General features: G+C 41.3%; 1 protein-coding gene across 4 annotated transcripts in view; it reads right to left on the bottom strand.

Annotated features, from left to right (window-relative positions):
• Nucleotides 1-17,405, bottom strand: part of DDX43 (DEAD-box helicase 43) — a 55,568-nt gene that overhangs the window by 4,749 nt on the left and 33,414 nt on the right. Inside the window, exons 12-15 of one of the 4 annotated variants that reach the window (XM_019496878.2) lie at nucleotides 13,918-14,045; nucleotides 9,923-10,032; nucleotides 7,970-8,108; nucleotides 583-670 (exon numbers count right to left, since the gene is read on the bottom strand). In XM_019496878.2, the coding sequence (XP_019352423.1) occupies nucleotides 583-670; nucleotides 7,970-8,108; nucleotides 9,923-10,032; nucleotides 13,918-14,045 (465 nt within the window). Of the gene's footprint in view, nucleotides 1-582; nucleotides 671-7,969; nucleotides 8,109-9,921; nucleotides 10,033-10,248; nucleotides 10,354-13,906; nucleotides 14,046-17,405 lie in introns of those variants that run through there. The other 3 variants (XM_019496879.2, XR_002093323.2, XM_019496880.2) reach the window with 3 other exon arrangements.

The raw sequence follows: 17,405 nt of genomic DNA, 5'->3' as shown, positions 1-17,405 counted from the left end.
ATCTACTTAACATTTGCTTTTCTTTGGAATGCTGAGGGTCTTGAGCAAAGTTAGATGCAGTTATATTGGTAACAGTCTCTAGATTTTTGTCTGCTTTTAACAACTGAGGGACAGCATCAATACCAGAATGAGGAATACTGACAGAGCGCTTCTGCGGTTTTCATGAAGCAAATAGTGGTCTGCTATGATGAAGTGGCACAAACTGATATCACCTTTGTTCCTGCCACAAATTTTGAGTATTTGTGGTGTGACAAGACATAAGGATGTCTGTTTGGGCTTTGTGCCACCATGATAAATTTTACAGCAGCACAAAAGCAACATGTTTCCACTTGTTGTGCCAATGGAAACAGAAACTGGTGTGCCTTAACCATATGAATCCGAAGGGCCACTAAACTCATATGGCCCTTTGATTTGACCATGCCTGTATATTCAAACCAGGGGTATTTAACATAAGGAAGGCCTAACCTCTGTTTATGTGCAACATACTCTTGGTCAAGGAAGCCCTTACCTTTGGAGACTATTTCATATGGAATTTAAAAGCAAGTGTGATGTGTATCTTGTCCTGCTAAACGACATTCTTACCTGATTTGCTCTTTCCAGAATGTCAATCAGTTCAGATGCAATCCTCCAGTCATTCCTAGTGACAAGTGTAACAGCCTCCCCTGTGCGTCTAAGGAAAAGAATAGAGTCTTATTCTTCAATAAAAAAGAAAAATCTAAGTTGCTGGGCTTTCTCTACCAATCTAAAACAGTAACAAAACTGACTTCAAATGATACTACTGTGTCTGTAGTTAAAAGCAAGTCAGAGAGTATTTGATACCTAACCTTTTTAAAGGAAACTGGAATGGAGAACTTCCATTAAATGGAACAAAGCCCTAGGTGAATCAATTCAAGTGCAAGGAAAGAAAAACTATGATAGAAAGGACCCTGATCTCAGAAATCATTTTGCAACGTGTAAATTAAATGATCATACATACACATGCACTTTGAGTCCAGTTTACTGCACTGCATTTATATGGCCTTCCCAATATAGAACAAGTATTAACTGGAAGGTCTTTTAGAAAATCAACATTAAAAATGTTAAAGCAAATTTATGTCAGTGCAAAATGAAACCAGGAGAAGTGAATACACCCATATTGCACAATCAGCCTACCTATTTGTTTCAGACTAGCATGAGATGGTCTTTTCATGACCCTCTCCCCTCACATTATGCTGACCAAGAACAGAAGTAAGTTGTCAGGTGAAGTGGTTGCATAAAGTGACAATGGCTAGGAGTTAAACATAGTAACTGGATACTTAAGCAAACTCTTGTGGATACCACAACCCAGCATCCATGCTACTGTTGTTAACAGAGCAACTTCTACTAATGCTGCATGAGATCAGCCAAAAAAGGAAAGCAGAAAACCTCTTTCAGAAATTTATAATTGCACTCATTACAAAGCAGTTTAGGAACTTTTTGATGCTGCTTATCTCCAGTCTTCAGAATGTAACTATTGTCTATCTTTCCTGTATGGTTTCCTTTTAAGGAATTTGCCCACAGGTTTTTCCAAGTGAAGACTTGTTCCCAAGGCAGAAGACAAGACTTCTCTATAACTCACTCTTACCCAGAATGTTTTTTAATTTCCTAATCTCTCCTATCCAACAACTGAATTGATTGATACTGGATTGATACGCTTCATTTTATCCAAGATGACAAATTATCCTCATGTTACAAATGGAAAAGCTGAGGCACAGATGTTAAGAGACTTCCTAGGTAAAACAGCATATGAATGCCTGAGTTTTGAACAGATGTAGGTTGTAGCCGTGTTGGTCTAATGACATAACTGACTCCCCAGCCCAGCCCAGCCCAGCCCCTGGCTTCTTTACTTTTCATTCCATCCAGGAAGAGCACACACCAACTGCTGAAACTTCCTTAGCCTGACGAAGGGTTTTTGAACTCAAAAGCTTGCTTAATAACTATTCTCCAACTATTTGGGTTGGTCTAATAAAAGATATCAAATTCACCCAAGGAACCTTGTCTGCCTGAGTTTTGAACAGAACTCTCATGATTCCTATTCAGCATTTTATCCAATAAGGCATGCTGGAAGACATGACAACTACTTTCAAACTTTATCTTCTCCTCTTGCTGGAGAATGACATTTGTGAAATGTGTAATATGACCGTACTCTATGAGAATTTAAAGCTAGCCTCCTTTTTCTTAATACTACTGTAAAAACATTTTTTTTTTACATAGCAAAATGTTTTATTGCACTGACACTTCCACATAGTTCCATAGTTTCATAATAGTTTGGGGTCAGAAGAGACCTGAACAGATCATCTAGTCTGACCCCCCCACTGGCAGGAGCACACACTAGGATCACATGACCCCAGACAGGTGTTCCTGTCTGACCCCCTAGGTGTTCCTAGCCTGACCCCCTGCCACAGGCAGGAATGAATGCTGGGTTCACAAGACCCCAGACAGGCGATTGTCCAACCTCCTCTTGAATTTGCCCAAGGTAGGGGCGAGGACCACTTCCCTGGGAAGTTGGTTCCAGATTTTGGCCACCCTAACTGTAAAATATTGTCTTTTGATCTCCAACCTAAACCTATTCTCCATCAGCTTATTACCATTGTTCCTTGTCACCCCAGGTGGTGCTGGGGAGAAAAGAGCTCTGCCTATTTGCTGTTGATCCCCCTTAATGAGCTTGTAGGCAGCCACCAGGTCCCCCCTCAGCCTCCTCTTGCTGAGGCTGAACAGGTTAAGGTCCTTCAGTCTGAATTTACCCAAGGTAGGAGTGAGAATTTACCCAAGGTAGGAGCAAGGACCACTTCCCTAGGAAGTTGGTTCCAGATCCTAGCCACCCTAACAGTGAAACAGTGCCTCCTAATCTCTAACCTGAACCTATTCTCCAGTTTGGCTCAGATGTGCCCTAATGAACTGAATGCTGGCCCATGCCTAATGCTGGCCCATGAGGGTGTCAGCTGGACACCCAGCCAGATTCAGAGGTATTCTGTTCACCTGTGTGCTTGTGTCTGACTGCATTTTATTGTTACCTTAATGAACTGATTCCTGGCATATAAGGGTGTCAGCTTGTATATGTTGATCAACTCAGCCAGGTCAGGCGTGTCATGTTAATGTGTGTGCATGTGCGTGCGTGTTTGACTGATTTGGTGCCTGGAGGAACCCAGCGCCACTGAAACTGAGTCCTGCAAGATAGCTCCATTGGGGGTGAGGACTTGCAGAACGGAGAGATACAGCTCCATATAGAAACACAAGTAACACAAGCAGCAGATTGACAGGATTACAAAGACCCTTGAAACGTATCCCTGATAAATGAGCACACCCCAAAGTGATGGGCAAACCTGGTGACACCTCCCTCCCAGTTCTAGCAGAGAAATCTGCCACAATCACAATGGACAGCAGGCAGAAGACTAAAAAAAATGTCCTACTAGTGCTGGCCAGATCTTTTTACTATGCCAAGGAGAACCAGAACAGGAAAGGAACTGTGACCTCCTGTCCAAAGGATGCCTCTCTGGAGCAGCTGTCAACCTCAACCAGCCAAGCATGTACTTAAGGAAAAATATTTCTATGTTCATACAAAACGTTAACCTTTGAAGTCCCACCCAGTCCTATGATCCTATGGCATAGTCTAATACAGTGGTTCTCAACTTTATTGGACTAAAGGCACCCTTCATAGCTTTTGTGAACTGAGCAGTACCCCATCTCAAAAATGATTTATTATAATGCTTACTTCCTTGAAAACAGACTAAGCAGTGAGGGCAGGGGAGTAACCAGACAGGGATAAGCCTGAATTTATCAGCTTATTTTTTCACACCTGAATCCTCAGTGACATCCTTCAAAGGACCTTGCAGGACGCCACAGTACTCTCAGAACCCTGGTTAAGAATCACTCGTATGACGTATTGCAATACAGTATAACCTCATAAATCCAGCATCTTTGGGACCTGGTACCTGCCAGAAATTTGAAAATTCTAGATTTCTGAAACATAAGGAAAGTGCGTAGCCTTAGGACAAGTAGCTCTAGGCTGACAAACAAAAACAATGGCAGTCAGAGAAGTGCTAAACTTCCAGAGAAATTTCTGGATTACTGGGAAGCTATTTTTAATGCGCTAATGCAGTGTACTGTATTTTTAAAAAGTACCAGACTTTTGAGAATTCTCGAATTTTGAAAGATGCATTTATGAGGTTATATTGTATTCTGGACCAAGACACTGAGGGACATGCTGGCTCTGACTGTCAACAAGTTGGCTTCCATATGTATAATCTGGTCATTCAGACTATTTGATCTGAGTATGAGTAAGTCCTGGTAAAGAGGGAGTCAAGGGAATGCCAGCCAATACTTTTGCCCATTTACATCCAAGTACCAATGTCTGAAATATGTACAGAATAGATCTAATGTTCTCCACTACCTGCTGAGACAACCTACCTTCAGCAATCACTCATCTATGAGTAAGCATATTTCAATATTGTTTCTTCATATGTGTACCAGTACTACAGAAAGGACCATTCTGAAGACCCTTGAGGCTGCTGAAAGTCTAAAGGCAGGATGTTGTGTTGGTAAGAGTCTTGGTCCAACATGGAACTCAGACACTTTCTATGTGGAGGAGGGAGGATGGTGATGCAGAAATACATGTTCTGAATTCAAGAAATATAAACCAGTTTTCTGGTTCCAAGAAAAGAATTATGGTGACCATCATCTCTACCTAGAACTTTACCTTGTGGATGAGCAAATTGAACTCAAGTTAAGGATAGGTTGCCCCACCTTTTATTTTCAGAATCAAGAAGAAAGAACTGGAGAACCCTTTCCCCAAGTGCTGCAGAAGAACTCTCTCTGGACCCTCAAATCAGTCAACAAGCTTGTTGACATTTTAAGACTTTTAAGAAGAGTTGGGAGTTGGTAGTGAACTGAACTGGAAGGTGTAGACAGCTGTGATGGGGTTTAGAATGCACTGGTTTGTGGTAGTTTGAACCCACAAATAAGTAAAATGGATCAAATAGCTCCTGAAAGGTGGAAAGAGGGGGAAACTGGAAATCCGAAGAGATAAATCACATCTCCTATGAGTCTTATCAAAAGGCCTACCTATGGCTGAAACAATGAGTTGATAGGCTTCTGTAAGAGCAGTGTTTCTTTTTCTCAGTGATGCCAGCGGCCTAAACAAGTTGGAGAATGAGCCAGCAGGCTAGGAAGGAGGTCTGCACATAAAAACCCTTAACAGTTGTTTGGTTTGAAAATTCTACTGCCTCAACAAAGAGGTCCTTCATCATGTTCTCTTACTTCCTGGAGCTAGTAAGATTTTTTGCATTACTGCTGCTGTAGCCAACAAGTGAGATGCTGCTACCACATTCATGGTTGCCTACAGAGGTCTTAATGACCATCAGTCCTTGTTATCAGGGTCAGAAATAGCTCCAAGAGTCAAATCAGAACTTGTCTGTGAAGGAAGCTAAGTTCTCATTCACATTTAAGTCATACTGAGCTAGAAGAGCCTGGTAACTGATCACACCCTATTGAAAACATGACAAAAGATAGGATTTTCTTCTTGCCAAGAAAAAACAAGCAGAAACATAAAGATGTCTGTAAAGCCCAAACCTGGCAGTCTGCAAGAACAACAGAGGTTCCACCACAAGCCAAAGGTGATCAAGGGGAAACAAGAAGCAGGACGCATGTGTCTTTCTTTATGCGCTACCATACTGGACATGAGAAACAGGGCAGTGCACACACTTTCTAGATACTGCTAACGCAAGTCTTTGAACTTGAGTACCAGGACCATGTGACTGGACAGCGGAATGTGCATACGACCAAGCACTGTGAGAAATGCCAATTAAATTTTCAAAATCCATCTTGCTTTTTAGTATGACACCTAATTCTTACCCTATCAATTTTTATGTGAAGTAAGAGCAGGGGGGTTGGACTCGATCTTTCAAGGTCCCTTCCAGCCCTTAATTTCTACGATTTTATGAAGAACAGTGGGCAGATTTCTTTATACTACAAAACCATGCTTTTATATATTAGGTAGGCAGAATTTCATACAATAACTATTCATTGTGGAAAGAAGTCGTTCAATGACACCTAAACTGTAAGCAGCATGGACATACTGTTGCTATAGCTAAGTGTGAAATCCTACTTGCAAACATTTACAAATACTATAGGAAGACCAAACACCACAGTACAGTAGGATGAATTTAAAATCAACAAGCAGAAAACCTTAATCTAAAATAATCATTTAAAATCCTATTTTGCATTTATACTCTTTATTTTCTTTTAAAACAAATAAACATACATTAATTCCTATTGGTTGTTAACCATTAAATATTGATAAATTCATAGCGATAAAATATTTACAACTAAATGGAAACCAATTCAACTAGGATGTATAAAACCAGCATTTTAAAAAGTTAAATAAAATTACTTTAAAAGTTCTAGATACATATTTTTTTCTTATCAAAATATTTTTGCATTTAAGATTTAATTAAAAGGAAGTACAATCTAGTCTTAGTTAACTGAACCAAATGTTTCCTATCACCATGTTTTTCAGTATTTGAACTATTAGACATCTTCCATTTTTCCCTTCTTTTGATTCATGGCTTAGAAGAAGAAAATAAGCTTTTCTACTCCCCCAGCCTAAATTTCCAATTATTTTCCCAAGTCCATATGAAAACTTCACTGAACTAAACTAGCTCAATAAACTGAAACAAATAAAATACTCTTTGCTTATAGAAGAGGCCTTTTCTGCCAAGACTTGGCTTAGCGTTTTAAACCATGGCTGCAGGTGTTTAGCCAATGAATGCCACCATTTCAACAGTGCAACTTTCTTTAAAATCATCATCAGCAAACATATTTTTGCTGTATAAACTTACAGCAGCAGGACACTTGCTGCCACTGTCCCCCTACTTTACTGGTGACAGGTTAGGGTGTTACATGGTTGAGCAACAAGGGCGACCAGGCAGTTTTAGTAAGAGGTTAGACAAGGATTTTTCTAGGATGGTTTGGATAGGGATGATCCTACCTCAAGCAAAGGGTTAGATCGGATGTCTTCCAGAGGTCCCTTTCAGCCCTACTTTTCTATGATTCCATGAATTCTTAAAACATTTAATTTAAAATAATCTGTATTATTAAGGCCTAAACTTGTCATTATCAAAAAACAAATCTTTTTAAATTTGAAATGAAAAATGTACATTAAAACAAAAAAAGTGTAACAGTATCCCCTTCTGCAATCTAGTGTTTACAGACTCTGAACACCAGAAAGCTACACTGCAGTTGTAAAATGAAAATTTGGAATCTAAAGTGTGCCTTTGGACAAATTTGAAAGAGCCAACTGATGGAGAATTTTATATAGTAACTTATAAAGGAAATAGGGGAAAAAAACATATTAAACAAGTAAGTATTGTTTTAGAACAGGGCTGTCAAACATACAGCTCACAGAGGCCTGTGGTGTTACTTGTGGGCCTCAGACTGGACTCACACGCCATATGCAGCATGTGACAGATTGGCTCCAAGTGCTGCACACACCACCTACATCTGACCAGCCCTAATCTGGCTCACAAACTGGGCCTATGTTACTCATCTAGCCAGTGAGGCCTTATTAATTTGACACCCCTGTTCTAGAACATCTGCATTGTAAACTTTTCTAAGTTAGGATATTACAATTGCTTAAACCTATTTTCAAGTATTCCCCACAAGTAGGCAGTTGCCAGAAAACCCAAATATTGGCTTGTCTTTAAAAAAACAAAAAAGAAAAAGAGGTACTATAGTTGATTTCATAACACATAATACCAAAACCCAGAATGATTCTATTTGAAATTCATTGTTACACACATCTTACCACAGAAGCAGTTTCTACTCACGTTGTATCAACACTAAAAACTTACATTACCTCTTGTCTTAACTCTAAAGAGAGAAAATACTAATATTCCAAGGAGCAGTTACGACATCTTAAAATGAAGAGAGATCACCTGTTTTCTTAAGCACTTACCCTGCTCGTCCAGTACGACCTACTCTGTGAACATACTCTTCAATGTTCCGTGGGAAATCAAAATTAAAAACATGAGTAACATCATGTACATCAAGTCCACGAGACGCTAGATCTGTAGCTATCAGTATTCTGACTTTTCCTGAAGTAAATACAAAAGAAAAATAGTCCCGTAATTCACAAAACAAAGAAAATATGCACTAATTTAAAACTTTTCTATTGTATAAATAAAATCTTTTTAAATACTTAAAAACTACCTCCTACCTACTTAAAACCCACCTACTACCAATGATATATTGTTTTTATTCTCTTAACTCCTGAAATAAGAAAGTACCATTATCCTCATTTTTTAAGATGGGGAAAAGGGTGATGTTCTGTTATTCCATCCAGTACATATCCAGAGGGAGTATCTATATGTGTCTAGACCAGTGTTTCCCAACCTTCTTCGGTTCAAGGCATACTTACATTCATAAAAAATGTCTGTGGCATGCCTGTTAAGGCATTCCCCCATCCCTGTACTTATGAGTTCATTGCCACGGCAAAAATTCCATGGCACACCTGTTAGTTTCTGACGGCACACCCTCATGCTGTGGCACACTGGTTGGAAAACACTGATCTAGACCAAGTCGGGGAGGGGGGGGGGGGGGTCAAACTCACCTTGGGCCCCAGACCAGATCTAGACTGCAAGACTACTTAGGGGCCAGATACAGTTCAAGGCACACAGCAACAGCAGCTCCAGCTCTGACCTGGGGCACAGGACAACAGCAGCTCCAGATGCCACCATTGTGTGCTCCGTGCTGTACCGGCAACACCAGCTCTGGCATGGGGTATGTGACTGCTGGCCAAGGAGTTGGGAGCCATGGTAATGACAACAGGAGAAACAGCTGCAGGCCGACTGGGACTTGATCAACCTTCACTTGCTTTGCCACCGGCTGCCATGCTCACCAGGGCCCAAGGGCCCCAGGCTCTGAAGCAGGCCACTTCCCCCTGGCATCATACCCACTGGACTAGACACAGCAACTCCACAAGCTGGATCCAGCCCACAGGCCACACACTTGACACCCCTAACCTAGACTCTTTTTTTTTTTTTTTTTTTTAATGTCTAACTGCCCACAGGGTGGATGTGAAAGTACTGCCCCTTCAGAGTTTTTCCTCACATGCTGCTACTCTTTGTAGTATACCCAGCAGCACCTTGCACATATGGAGCTGCACAAAGCCATACAACTCTTAGGAATCTCTCACATGCACAAAAGATAAATTGCCTTTGTTAAGCATCCAAGTTGGCTGGAGCCAAAAACAGCTCTGAAGGGGGTGGGCAGGATGGGAGGGAGTGGGGTTGGTTTGCTGTGGGAGACAGATGGTTGTTTGTTTCAGGGCTAAAAATAGCCCCGGGGGGGGGGGGGAGGAGGGAGAAGAGCCCTGCCAAACTCCCCCCTGATCCTACCAAACCCTCCTGTTGAATGACGCTAGCCCCATGAACCCCCCACAGATCCCACTTGTCTCCCTGATCCCTTTTAACCCTGTCACAGACCCCACTAGACCCCTGTAGACCCCAATGCCCCCCCACCCCTTCCATCCTAGCTTATTTTAAATCAGGTGGCCATTTTTAACTCAATTTAACCTCCTCGAATGCGCCCTAGCTTAGCTGTGTGATTGGGATCTCGCTCATTTTTCTGGTGATCCCCCAAAGCCCAAGTCTTGCCATACCAGGGACAATTACCACACATTCAATAAAAGATATGATATACAAAGCAGCCACAAAGATAACTAGCTTGCTAGTCTATTGAACCATAAACATAATGTCTACCAGGGTATTGTTTGTTCATGTTTAACACTGAACCTTTATTTTTTCACTCTAAAATATTATAAAAAGCAACAAAATACTGAATAGATATTTTATACAGTACACATTAAAAATGGTTGGCGCTGCAGAATTGTATTAAAATACAAACTCACCTTTCTTGAAGTCATTCAAAGCTTGTTCTCGATCACACTGTTCTCTGTTGCCATGAAGAGACTGAACAGGTATTCCCTGGAGACTGAAGTCACTTGATAAGTCATCAGCTCTAAAATAAAACAGAAATAAGTAGTTGAAGAAACTTAGAAAGGTACCTATAAGTAGTTTTTATATATGAAAGGAACAAACTTCTAACAAATAGGCATTCATGTCTTTACACATAACTATAATAGACTTTTATGCAAGCTAAGAATGCACTCATTATGCCAGTAAATGTTTGGCTCAGCTAAGCTAGAAATGGTTCTGGACATATGCAGTACCTCACCTTTAGGCTTCTGAGTCAGTTTCTGTCAGAAAAATATTAGGTGTCCATGGCATCTAAGGTGCATGTTTTGGCAGGGATTTTGTGGATCGTTCGCCTGAATTCTGCCTGAAGTGAAGTTAAGGAATCAGAACGTGTGGTAGAGGTGATATCTTTTATTACACCAACTAGATATTTGCAAAAAAAATTCTTTATTTGCAAGCTTTCGGGCGCACGCACCCTTCTTCAGGCATAGAAGAAAAGACTGTAAAAGTTCTAGGTAGAAATGAAAGTTCATATTTCATAGGTGAATTATAGGTGTGATAAAATCTCCTGTTTGGAACAGTTCATTTTATGCAGATTAGGCTCAGAGAAAACTTGGAACAGTCTGTTTACCTCAGAGTTTTTGGTAGCAAGCAGGATGTAGAGTCGCATTTTCTCCTGGTTATGATGTTTCATATTTCACAGAAGAGTACAAAGATAAAATGCTTTTCTGGGCAGGAATTTATGGTGTGTATACATGTACTAACATTCTGAAAGTTAAGATGATTTAAACTGAAGTTGAATTAACTGTCAGAGCTTACACACATATGTGGAGCAGAGTCAACTTAAATGCAGTGCAAGATAATACACCTCCAAGGTTAGGGGGAGATTAATGTATTTTAATCTCCCCCTAACCTCCAAGGTGTATTATCTTGAGTTGCATTATTTAAGTCGATATAGCTCACAAGATGGCTGCCACTATGTCAAGGAGCTGCACGCGTGTATGCTCTAACGCGACTTAAATTAAGTCGACTTAGTGTGTGTGTATGCATCCCTAAGTCTTTTTCTGTAACTGATTTTTAGTTTTTGGGCCTTTTTTTAATCTTTGTGGAAAGTGATACTTTTACACATAAGCCAAATTATTACAACACACTGAAAGAAATAAAAATTATCCTAAACAGACTAAGATTAAATAATTTAGAGAGGGACCTTTATGTACTTTTATATGAGAAGAACAAACCTCGAACAAATAAGCATTCATGTCCTTCATGCAACTATAACATATAACAGACTTTTATCCAAGCTAAGAAGGTATTCATTGTAACAGTACTGGGAATGAGCACTGAAAAACATGTTAGGTAAGCTCTTTAGAATGTCAATACCAGAACGCTAATTCACTTCACATTGCCTACAACTCTGAAACCTAATTAGCGAGTGACTGTAGTTATCTGCATTGTCTCTACAACAGTAGCATTTTAAAACCTCCAAAATATTAAATTAGTTTTTTTACAATAGCTCTGCAATACAGGAAAAAGTAAACTTACTTTGTAAGTATAGAAAATGAGGAAAAAGTCCAGAATTTCACTCTCAAACGCAAGAACTAACCACAATACTGTCCTTAATTGCTTATCTTTACTTTCGAATTTCACAGATTCTGCATCTTTAACAGCTCAAAAGCAAGCTAATAATCCCAAACCTATTTAATTTAATATTTTTCTACTTTTGGTACACATGTAATAACTTCCACGAGGCTTTACTGGGTGAAAATGCTAATTGGACCAGCATATACATGAAGAGATTTTGTGCAATGTTCCTCAAGCACATATTGTAAAAAGCTTTTTTACATTTTAGCTTGAGGATTACTATGCTTTTGTTTCCAGTAGTTTAACATGAATTTGCAAATGACTAAAAACCAGCACCTATGCAGATTTATAGGAAGTACTACTGAAGTAGTTTAAACAATTTTGTTCGTCTCACCTTCCAGGAAATAGGCTGCTGCAACGAGAAGTGACAGTGACACTGGCTAAGGAGATAAGACTGCTGGATTTAAAGTGTTCCAATGGGTTTTTTGAGCAGTTCAAGAAATACAGTATTATGCTTAGAGTCACAGCAGAAGAAGCTATCAGAGTTGCTTGCTATGCAGCAGATGAGTGTGCTACAAGATTACCAGTGAAGAGGAAAGGCTACACCCCTGATGATATACCAAACAGATATGAAACTGAATAATGGTTTTAACTCTTTCCTAATAGCAAGTTCCATTTCAAAAACACAGTGTCATGGGGGTGAGTCAAGGACTGTTTGTCACTGAATGTACACACAACTACTTAGTGAAAAGTGGCCACTGACTGTTACAGGCCACTAACATCAAAATCCATGTCTCAAGAACAAAGAAAGCCTTTCGTGACTTACGAGGATGATACGTATAACATCTTGATTGTACTTCCATATAGCTATGAGAGAGGTGCACAGTTGTGCCCCTAACATCAACCTTGATTTGGGTGTCTCTGTGTACAGAACAGTAATTCACAGTATGGTAGTGCTGCTATTCACTCTTTGAATAATACCGTAACACAGTGATTTTCAACCAGGGTGCCATTAGATCCTTTGAAAGATGCCATTAGATGTGAAGTGATAAACACAGGCTCAGGTTCATCCCTGCTTGGCTGTTCCTCTGCTGCTACTGTCTGGCACCTCTCCTCTGCAAGGAGGTAAGCACTGCCGTAAAAAAGTTAAGTTTTTGAAATGGGGTGCTGCTCAGTTTATAAAAGTTATGGAAAGGTGCTCTGAATCTCATGAGGGGGTATCTTGCGTCTAAATCGTTTGAGAACCACTGCCCTAGTACTTGCAGCACTCACCCAAGCTGAAAATCCAGAGATTTTAACCAACATCTCCCACTGCCTGGAAGAAAGTGACCAAGCCATCAGGCTATAAGCTAAGCAGAGCTAAAAGGAACTACACCCTTCCCTCTTATAGCTGGGCCACTGAGCAGAAAGGAATGCAAGTCAGGGAGCCAGCAAGAACAAGCAAGAGACCTTAACTGTAGGGCGGGGTATATGCTCGAAAATACAGTAATTGTATGAACAACTGGCCTGGTTACTTGTTAATCATGTCTTAAATGTAAGCTCTGCTGGGGGCCCAATACAAAAATCAGGAATGATGGTCAGAAAAGTGAGGCTCTAGTATTATATTGCTGATCATCTGAATGTCTGTGAAAATTAAGGAGGGCAAGGCATCTTCCACAGACCTCAAAGAATTTAGAAGAAACTTTGTCAAGAACATGCAATTAGCCATGTCGAAATCAAAAGGAAACACCTCCTACCAGAACTAGTGACTATCAAACTTGGGGAAAAATGGTGTCTAATTAATTTGGGGAACTAAAGCACTTTGGTGAACAGATCCAAGTGCAAATGCTTGGAAATCAGGGAGAAGAAGAATTTCCATATGGAACAGAATTCTTTAAGTCTTCAAACTTCTTTGACATATGAAGGTCTCCAGGTTAGTATCTGTGGAAATAAAACTTCTTCTGAGATTTATTTTCCTTTATGGTGTCTTATTTAGAAACTAATATGACCTCTGATACATGAAAATGCTCTTTTTAAAGATGATGACAAAAAGTTGACCTGAAGTTTTTTACTTTTTGCAAGTGTAAGGAAACTCTTGCCATAACAAAAGCAGCCCTATCCAAAAATCACAGAACTACACAAATATGTCCAACGTGGACAAAACTCAAAGAGCCTTAAAGTTAGTTTTAAAATACAAAAAAACTTGCATAAACGTAATAATGATATATAATGAAGAAAATATAGTAAGCAAATATAACATTACATTGATTGAATATAATTGCCAAGCTTAGTAATTATGGTCTAAGCACAATGGGATAGTTTTGGTAGAAAAATATATAAAAGTAGTATTACGTAACTGATTACATACGTAAGTTTCTTTCCAACAAAGATGATGACTTTATCTGTAGGCTTCATAGTATCAATGAAGTACCGTGTAAAAGCTCTCTTTTCTTCTTCTGGAATAACAACAACTTGCTGTTCCACTGTATTTACTGCCTGTGAAATGTGCAAAAGGAGGGTTAAGTAAAAAAAAATATGATTAAAGATATTTAAGTCAAGTTAACTCATTCTTATATTACAACAGGGCTGTCCCAACTTCCAAAGAGCCAGGTCTACACACCCTTTGAACCACACCAGTGAGGGCTGAATGCTCAATGGACTATGCAACAGTAAGCCGCTGGCCCTGGGCTGCACAGACACCCCTGTTACTGCAGTGTGCCACCCCAGCTGTTGTAGCAGTCAGAGCAGGAAGTGGAGCAGGAGACAGATAGGAGCTCGGAGATTGCAACATAAACCCTTGTGAGCTGAATGTAGCCTGCAAGCTCCCAGTTGGACAACAACACTGTTTTACAGTATTTCAGACCACACATTTCAAAACTGGTATAACTTTATTTAATTTGGAGTTGATACAATGATAGTAAATGTCACCGTGAGATATTTAAACCCCCTTTCCTATGAATCAGCTTTGAGAAGCACCAAAAAGATAAGGATGGTATTTTTCCCTGAACAGATCTAGGAAGAATCAAGTTAACAGCATCTTTCAGAGGGTACAGATCAGGGATGGGCAATTATTTCAACTGGCGGGCCACTTAGGTTTTGGTGAGCTGTCAAGGGCCAAACAAAATCTTTCAGAACATACCATTTTAACAAATTACAGATAAAAAACAAATCATATACTAAAAATCAAACCTGCTATATTTTATTTTAGAAAATAATTTTTGTCCTGATTTTGATTAGTGTATATAGATGTGACTGCATAATAGCTCAAAATAAGCCTTGATTTTGTATATTGTGTGTGTTGGGGGGGATGTATGTGCATGTGTGAAAAGTGTGCGTGTGAGGGTGTGTGTAGCTATGGAGTGTGGACAGGTTGGGTGCGCATTTGTTGGGGGCTGCCCACACACTAGGTCCAAGGAGCCAGGTAGGGGTAGGAGGAGAGAGAGAAGGGGCAGAGGGAAGGGGGGGGCAGGAGGTGTGTGTAGCAGAGGTCACTCGGGCAGTGTGGTGCAGGTGTGGTCAAGCCTGTTCCCTCTCCTCTTCTACTCCCTCCACCAAACCCCTGGTGCTCGGCATGGGGCCAAACCCTGCCCACTCCAGCCTGCGCTGTGCTCCCATCTGCATCTGCCCTGCACTTGTCAATAGCACCACCCTAGCCAGCATTCACAGAGCTTCCCAAAGGGGCTGGTCCCACTGCTGCTGGAGTGCTTGGCTAGCCCACCTCCAGCAGCTCCTCTTCCTCCTCATTATTCTGCTCCTGCTGCACTCCTCTGGCCACCTTCCTCTGCCTGGCTGCAGCTTCCCCACTGCCTGAAGCAGCACAGCAGGGGCAAGAGGAGGAGCTGCTAGAGGCAGTGGGACCCGAGCAGTACTTGGGCAGCTGCAGCCACAGGGAGAGCAGCCCTGCTGGGAAGTTGTGTGTACTGGCTGGGGCAGTGCTGCTTGTGGGCACAGGGTGGGTGAAGGCTGGCATGTGGGGTGCAGGCTGTTCCAAGAGGGAACAGGAAGGGCTCAGCCCCATGCAGAGCACCACAGGGGCAGCCTTGGGCTGGATACAATTCATTGGTAGGCCAGACCCAGCCTGCAGGCTGTATTTTGCTCTCCCTGGTATAGATTAACATATTATGGGGGTTAAGAAGCCTGCTTACCTTCTTAGCAGGGAATAGGGTAAAAGAGTTTATTCTCATTTAGAACTGTTTCCACATACTTCTGAATACAAAGTTTTCCTTCTGACAAATTTCAAGGGGAAGAGTACCAAAAGCCTAACAATACTGAATTGCTTGTTCACTGGTTTTGTTCAAGAACTCTGCAAAGAAAACTTTTTTCCAACATAGTTGGAGGCTACTATAAAATAACCTATCTGAACATCTGTATTCTATGGTGTTTCACATAGGTGTTTTCATACCATCATAAACTAGGAATCAAAAAAACAATCTTAGAAGAAGCCAAATACAAAGACAATAGGCTAATTACTTTTTGTAGCACTGATATCTGATTACTTCTCTATCTGGCAACACTGTTGCAGAGGTTAACTTTCCAAGCAAGGAGTGCTCTTGTAAAAGAAGTTGCTTGATCAACAGAACTGTAACAGTGAGCTGAAAAATATCCTGAGGATGTCATGAAACAGTGGAACATAATAATGGATAGAACCAAGTCTTATCCTAAATAACTGAAAAATGAAATCCTTGTCTATGCAGAACTACAGAAAGTAAACCTCATCATGAGGTTTATGCAAGCCAAAGTAAAGGTAAATCAGCATATGCACTGTGAGCTTGGAAAATTTTACACCAAAAAAGTTCTAAAGTTTTTGATTTAAGATAGCAATGAAGATGTTTTAACAGGAAGTTTATCATTAGATGAAAAATGAAGTTATAAAGGGCAGCTGCCATGGCATCCCAGTGTAATATGGTATCACTGTAATCAGCCAGTTAAAAGACACAACTGCATTACAGAAGCTGCCAGAGAATCTTAGCTAGATAACAGGTAATTAATGCTTCAGACACCAGAAATTAATGGGATTCTTTTGAACAGGCATTCAGCAGAAATTTTCAATAAAGGAGAGGAAGTACATATTTTGCTCTTCGTTTGGGACAAAGAGCAGTCACTTAATATTTATGAAGATAGTATTTGAACTACAGGTGCACCAATACATCGGTCCATATCGTATCAGTACCACTAAAAGGAAAATTGACATTTTCAGCATCAGCATTTTTTTGCCCGATGCGGCCAATAATGTCACTGATACATTCCATGTGCCTGGCAGCTTGGACAGCAGCGGTAAGTCTGTGGGGGGAAAGTGGTGTGAGGGAGGGAAGGGGCATGGGGGGGGCAGGGCAGATTGAGGCCCCCGCAGTGAGGGAGTGGGGCTAGGGCAGGGGCAGGCATTGCCCTGCTGGGGTGGGCACAGGACAGAGATTCAGGTAGCTTACCTGGGGGATCGGGGGGGAGGTTGGCTCCTCCTGCTGCGTGCACCCCCGGGGGAGGCATGGAGGGCATGTGCGTGGGGCAAGGGCAGGCTGCCACTGCAGGTTCAGGGCCAGGGGCTGCACCAGCCTTTTCGCAGTGGAGGGGCGGGGGGGCTGGAGCTGCACTTGGGGCAGGCAGGGGCAGGGTGGGTGGTGGCAGCACTAGGAGGGAGGTATAAGGGGGTTATGGTGAATTTTGGGGTTGCTGTAATCCCCCCTCACAGCACCACTGCCCTGCCCAGCCCAAGCACAGCCCGGGCCCCCACCAGGAAGAGTGCAACCCTCAGCCCCAAGCCTGCAGTGGCAGCCTGCCCCTGCCCCACGTACCCTAAGACGGCGAGTGGGTAAGGTAACTAGTAGGGTTCACCATAAGACGGCGAGTGGGTAAGGTAAC

Source organism: Alligator mississippiensis, chromosome 1, assembly GCF_030867095.1.
Source record: "Alligator mississippiensis isolate rAllMis1 chromosome 1, rAllMis1, whole genome shotgun sequence".
Taxonomy (NCBI): Eukaryota; Metazoa; Chordata; order Crocodylia; family Alligatoridae; genus Alligator; species Alligator mississippiensis.
Note: the sequence above shows the minus strand (reverse complement) of the source record. Positions and strands in the feature narration are given on the sequence as shown.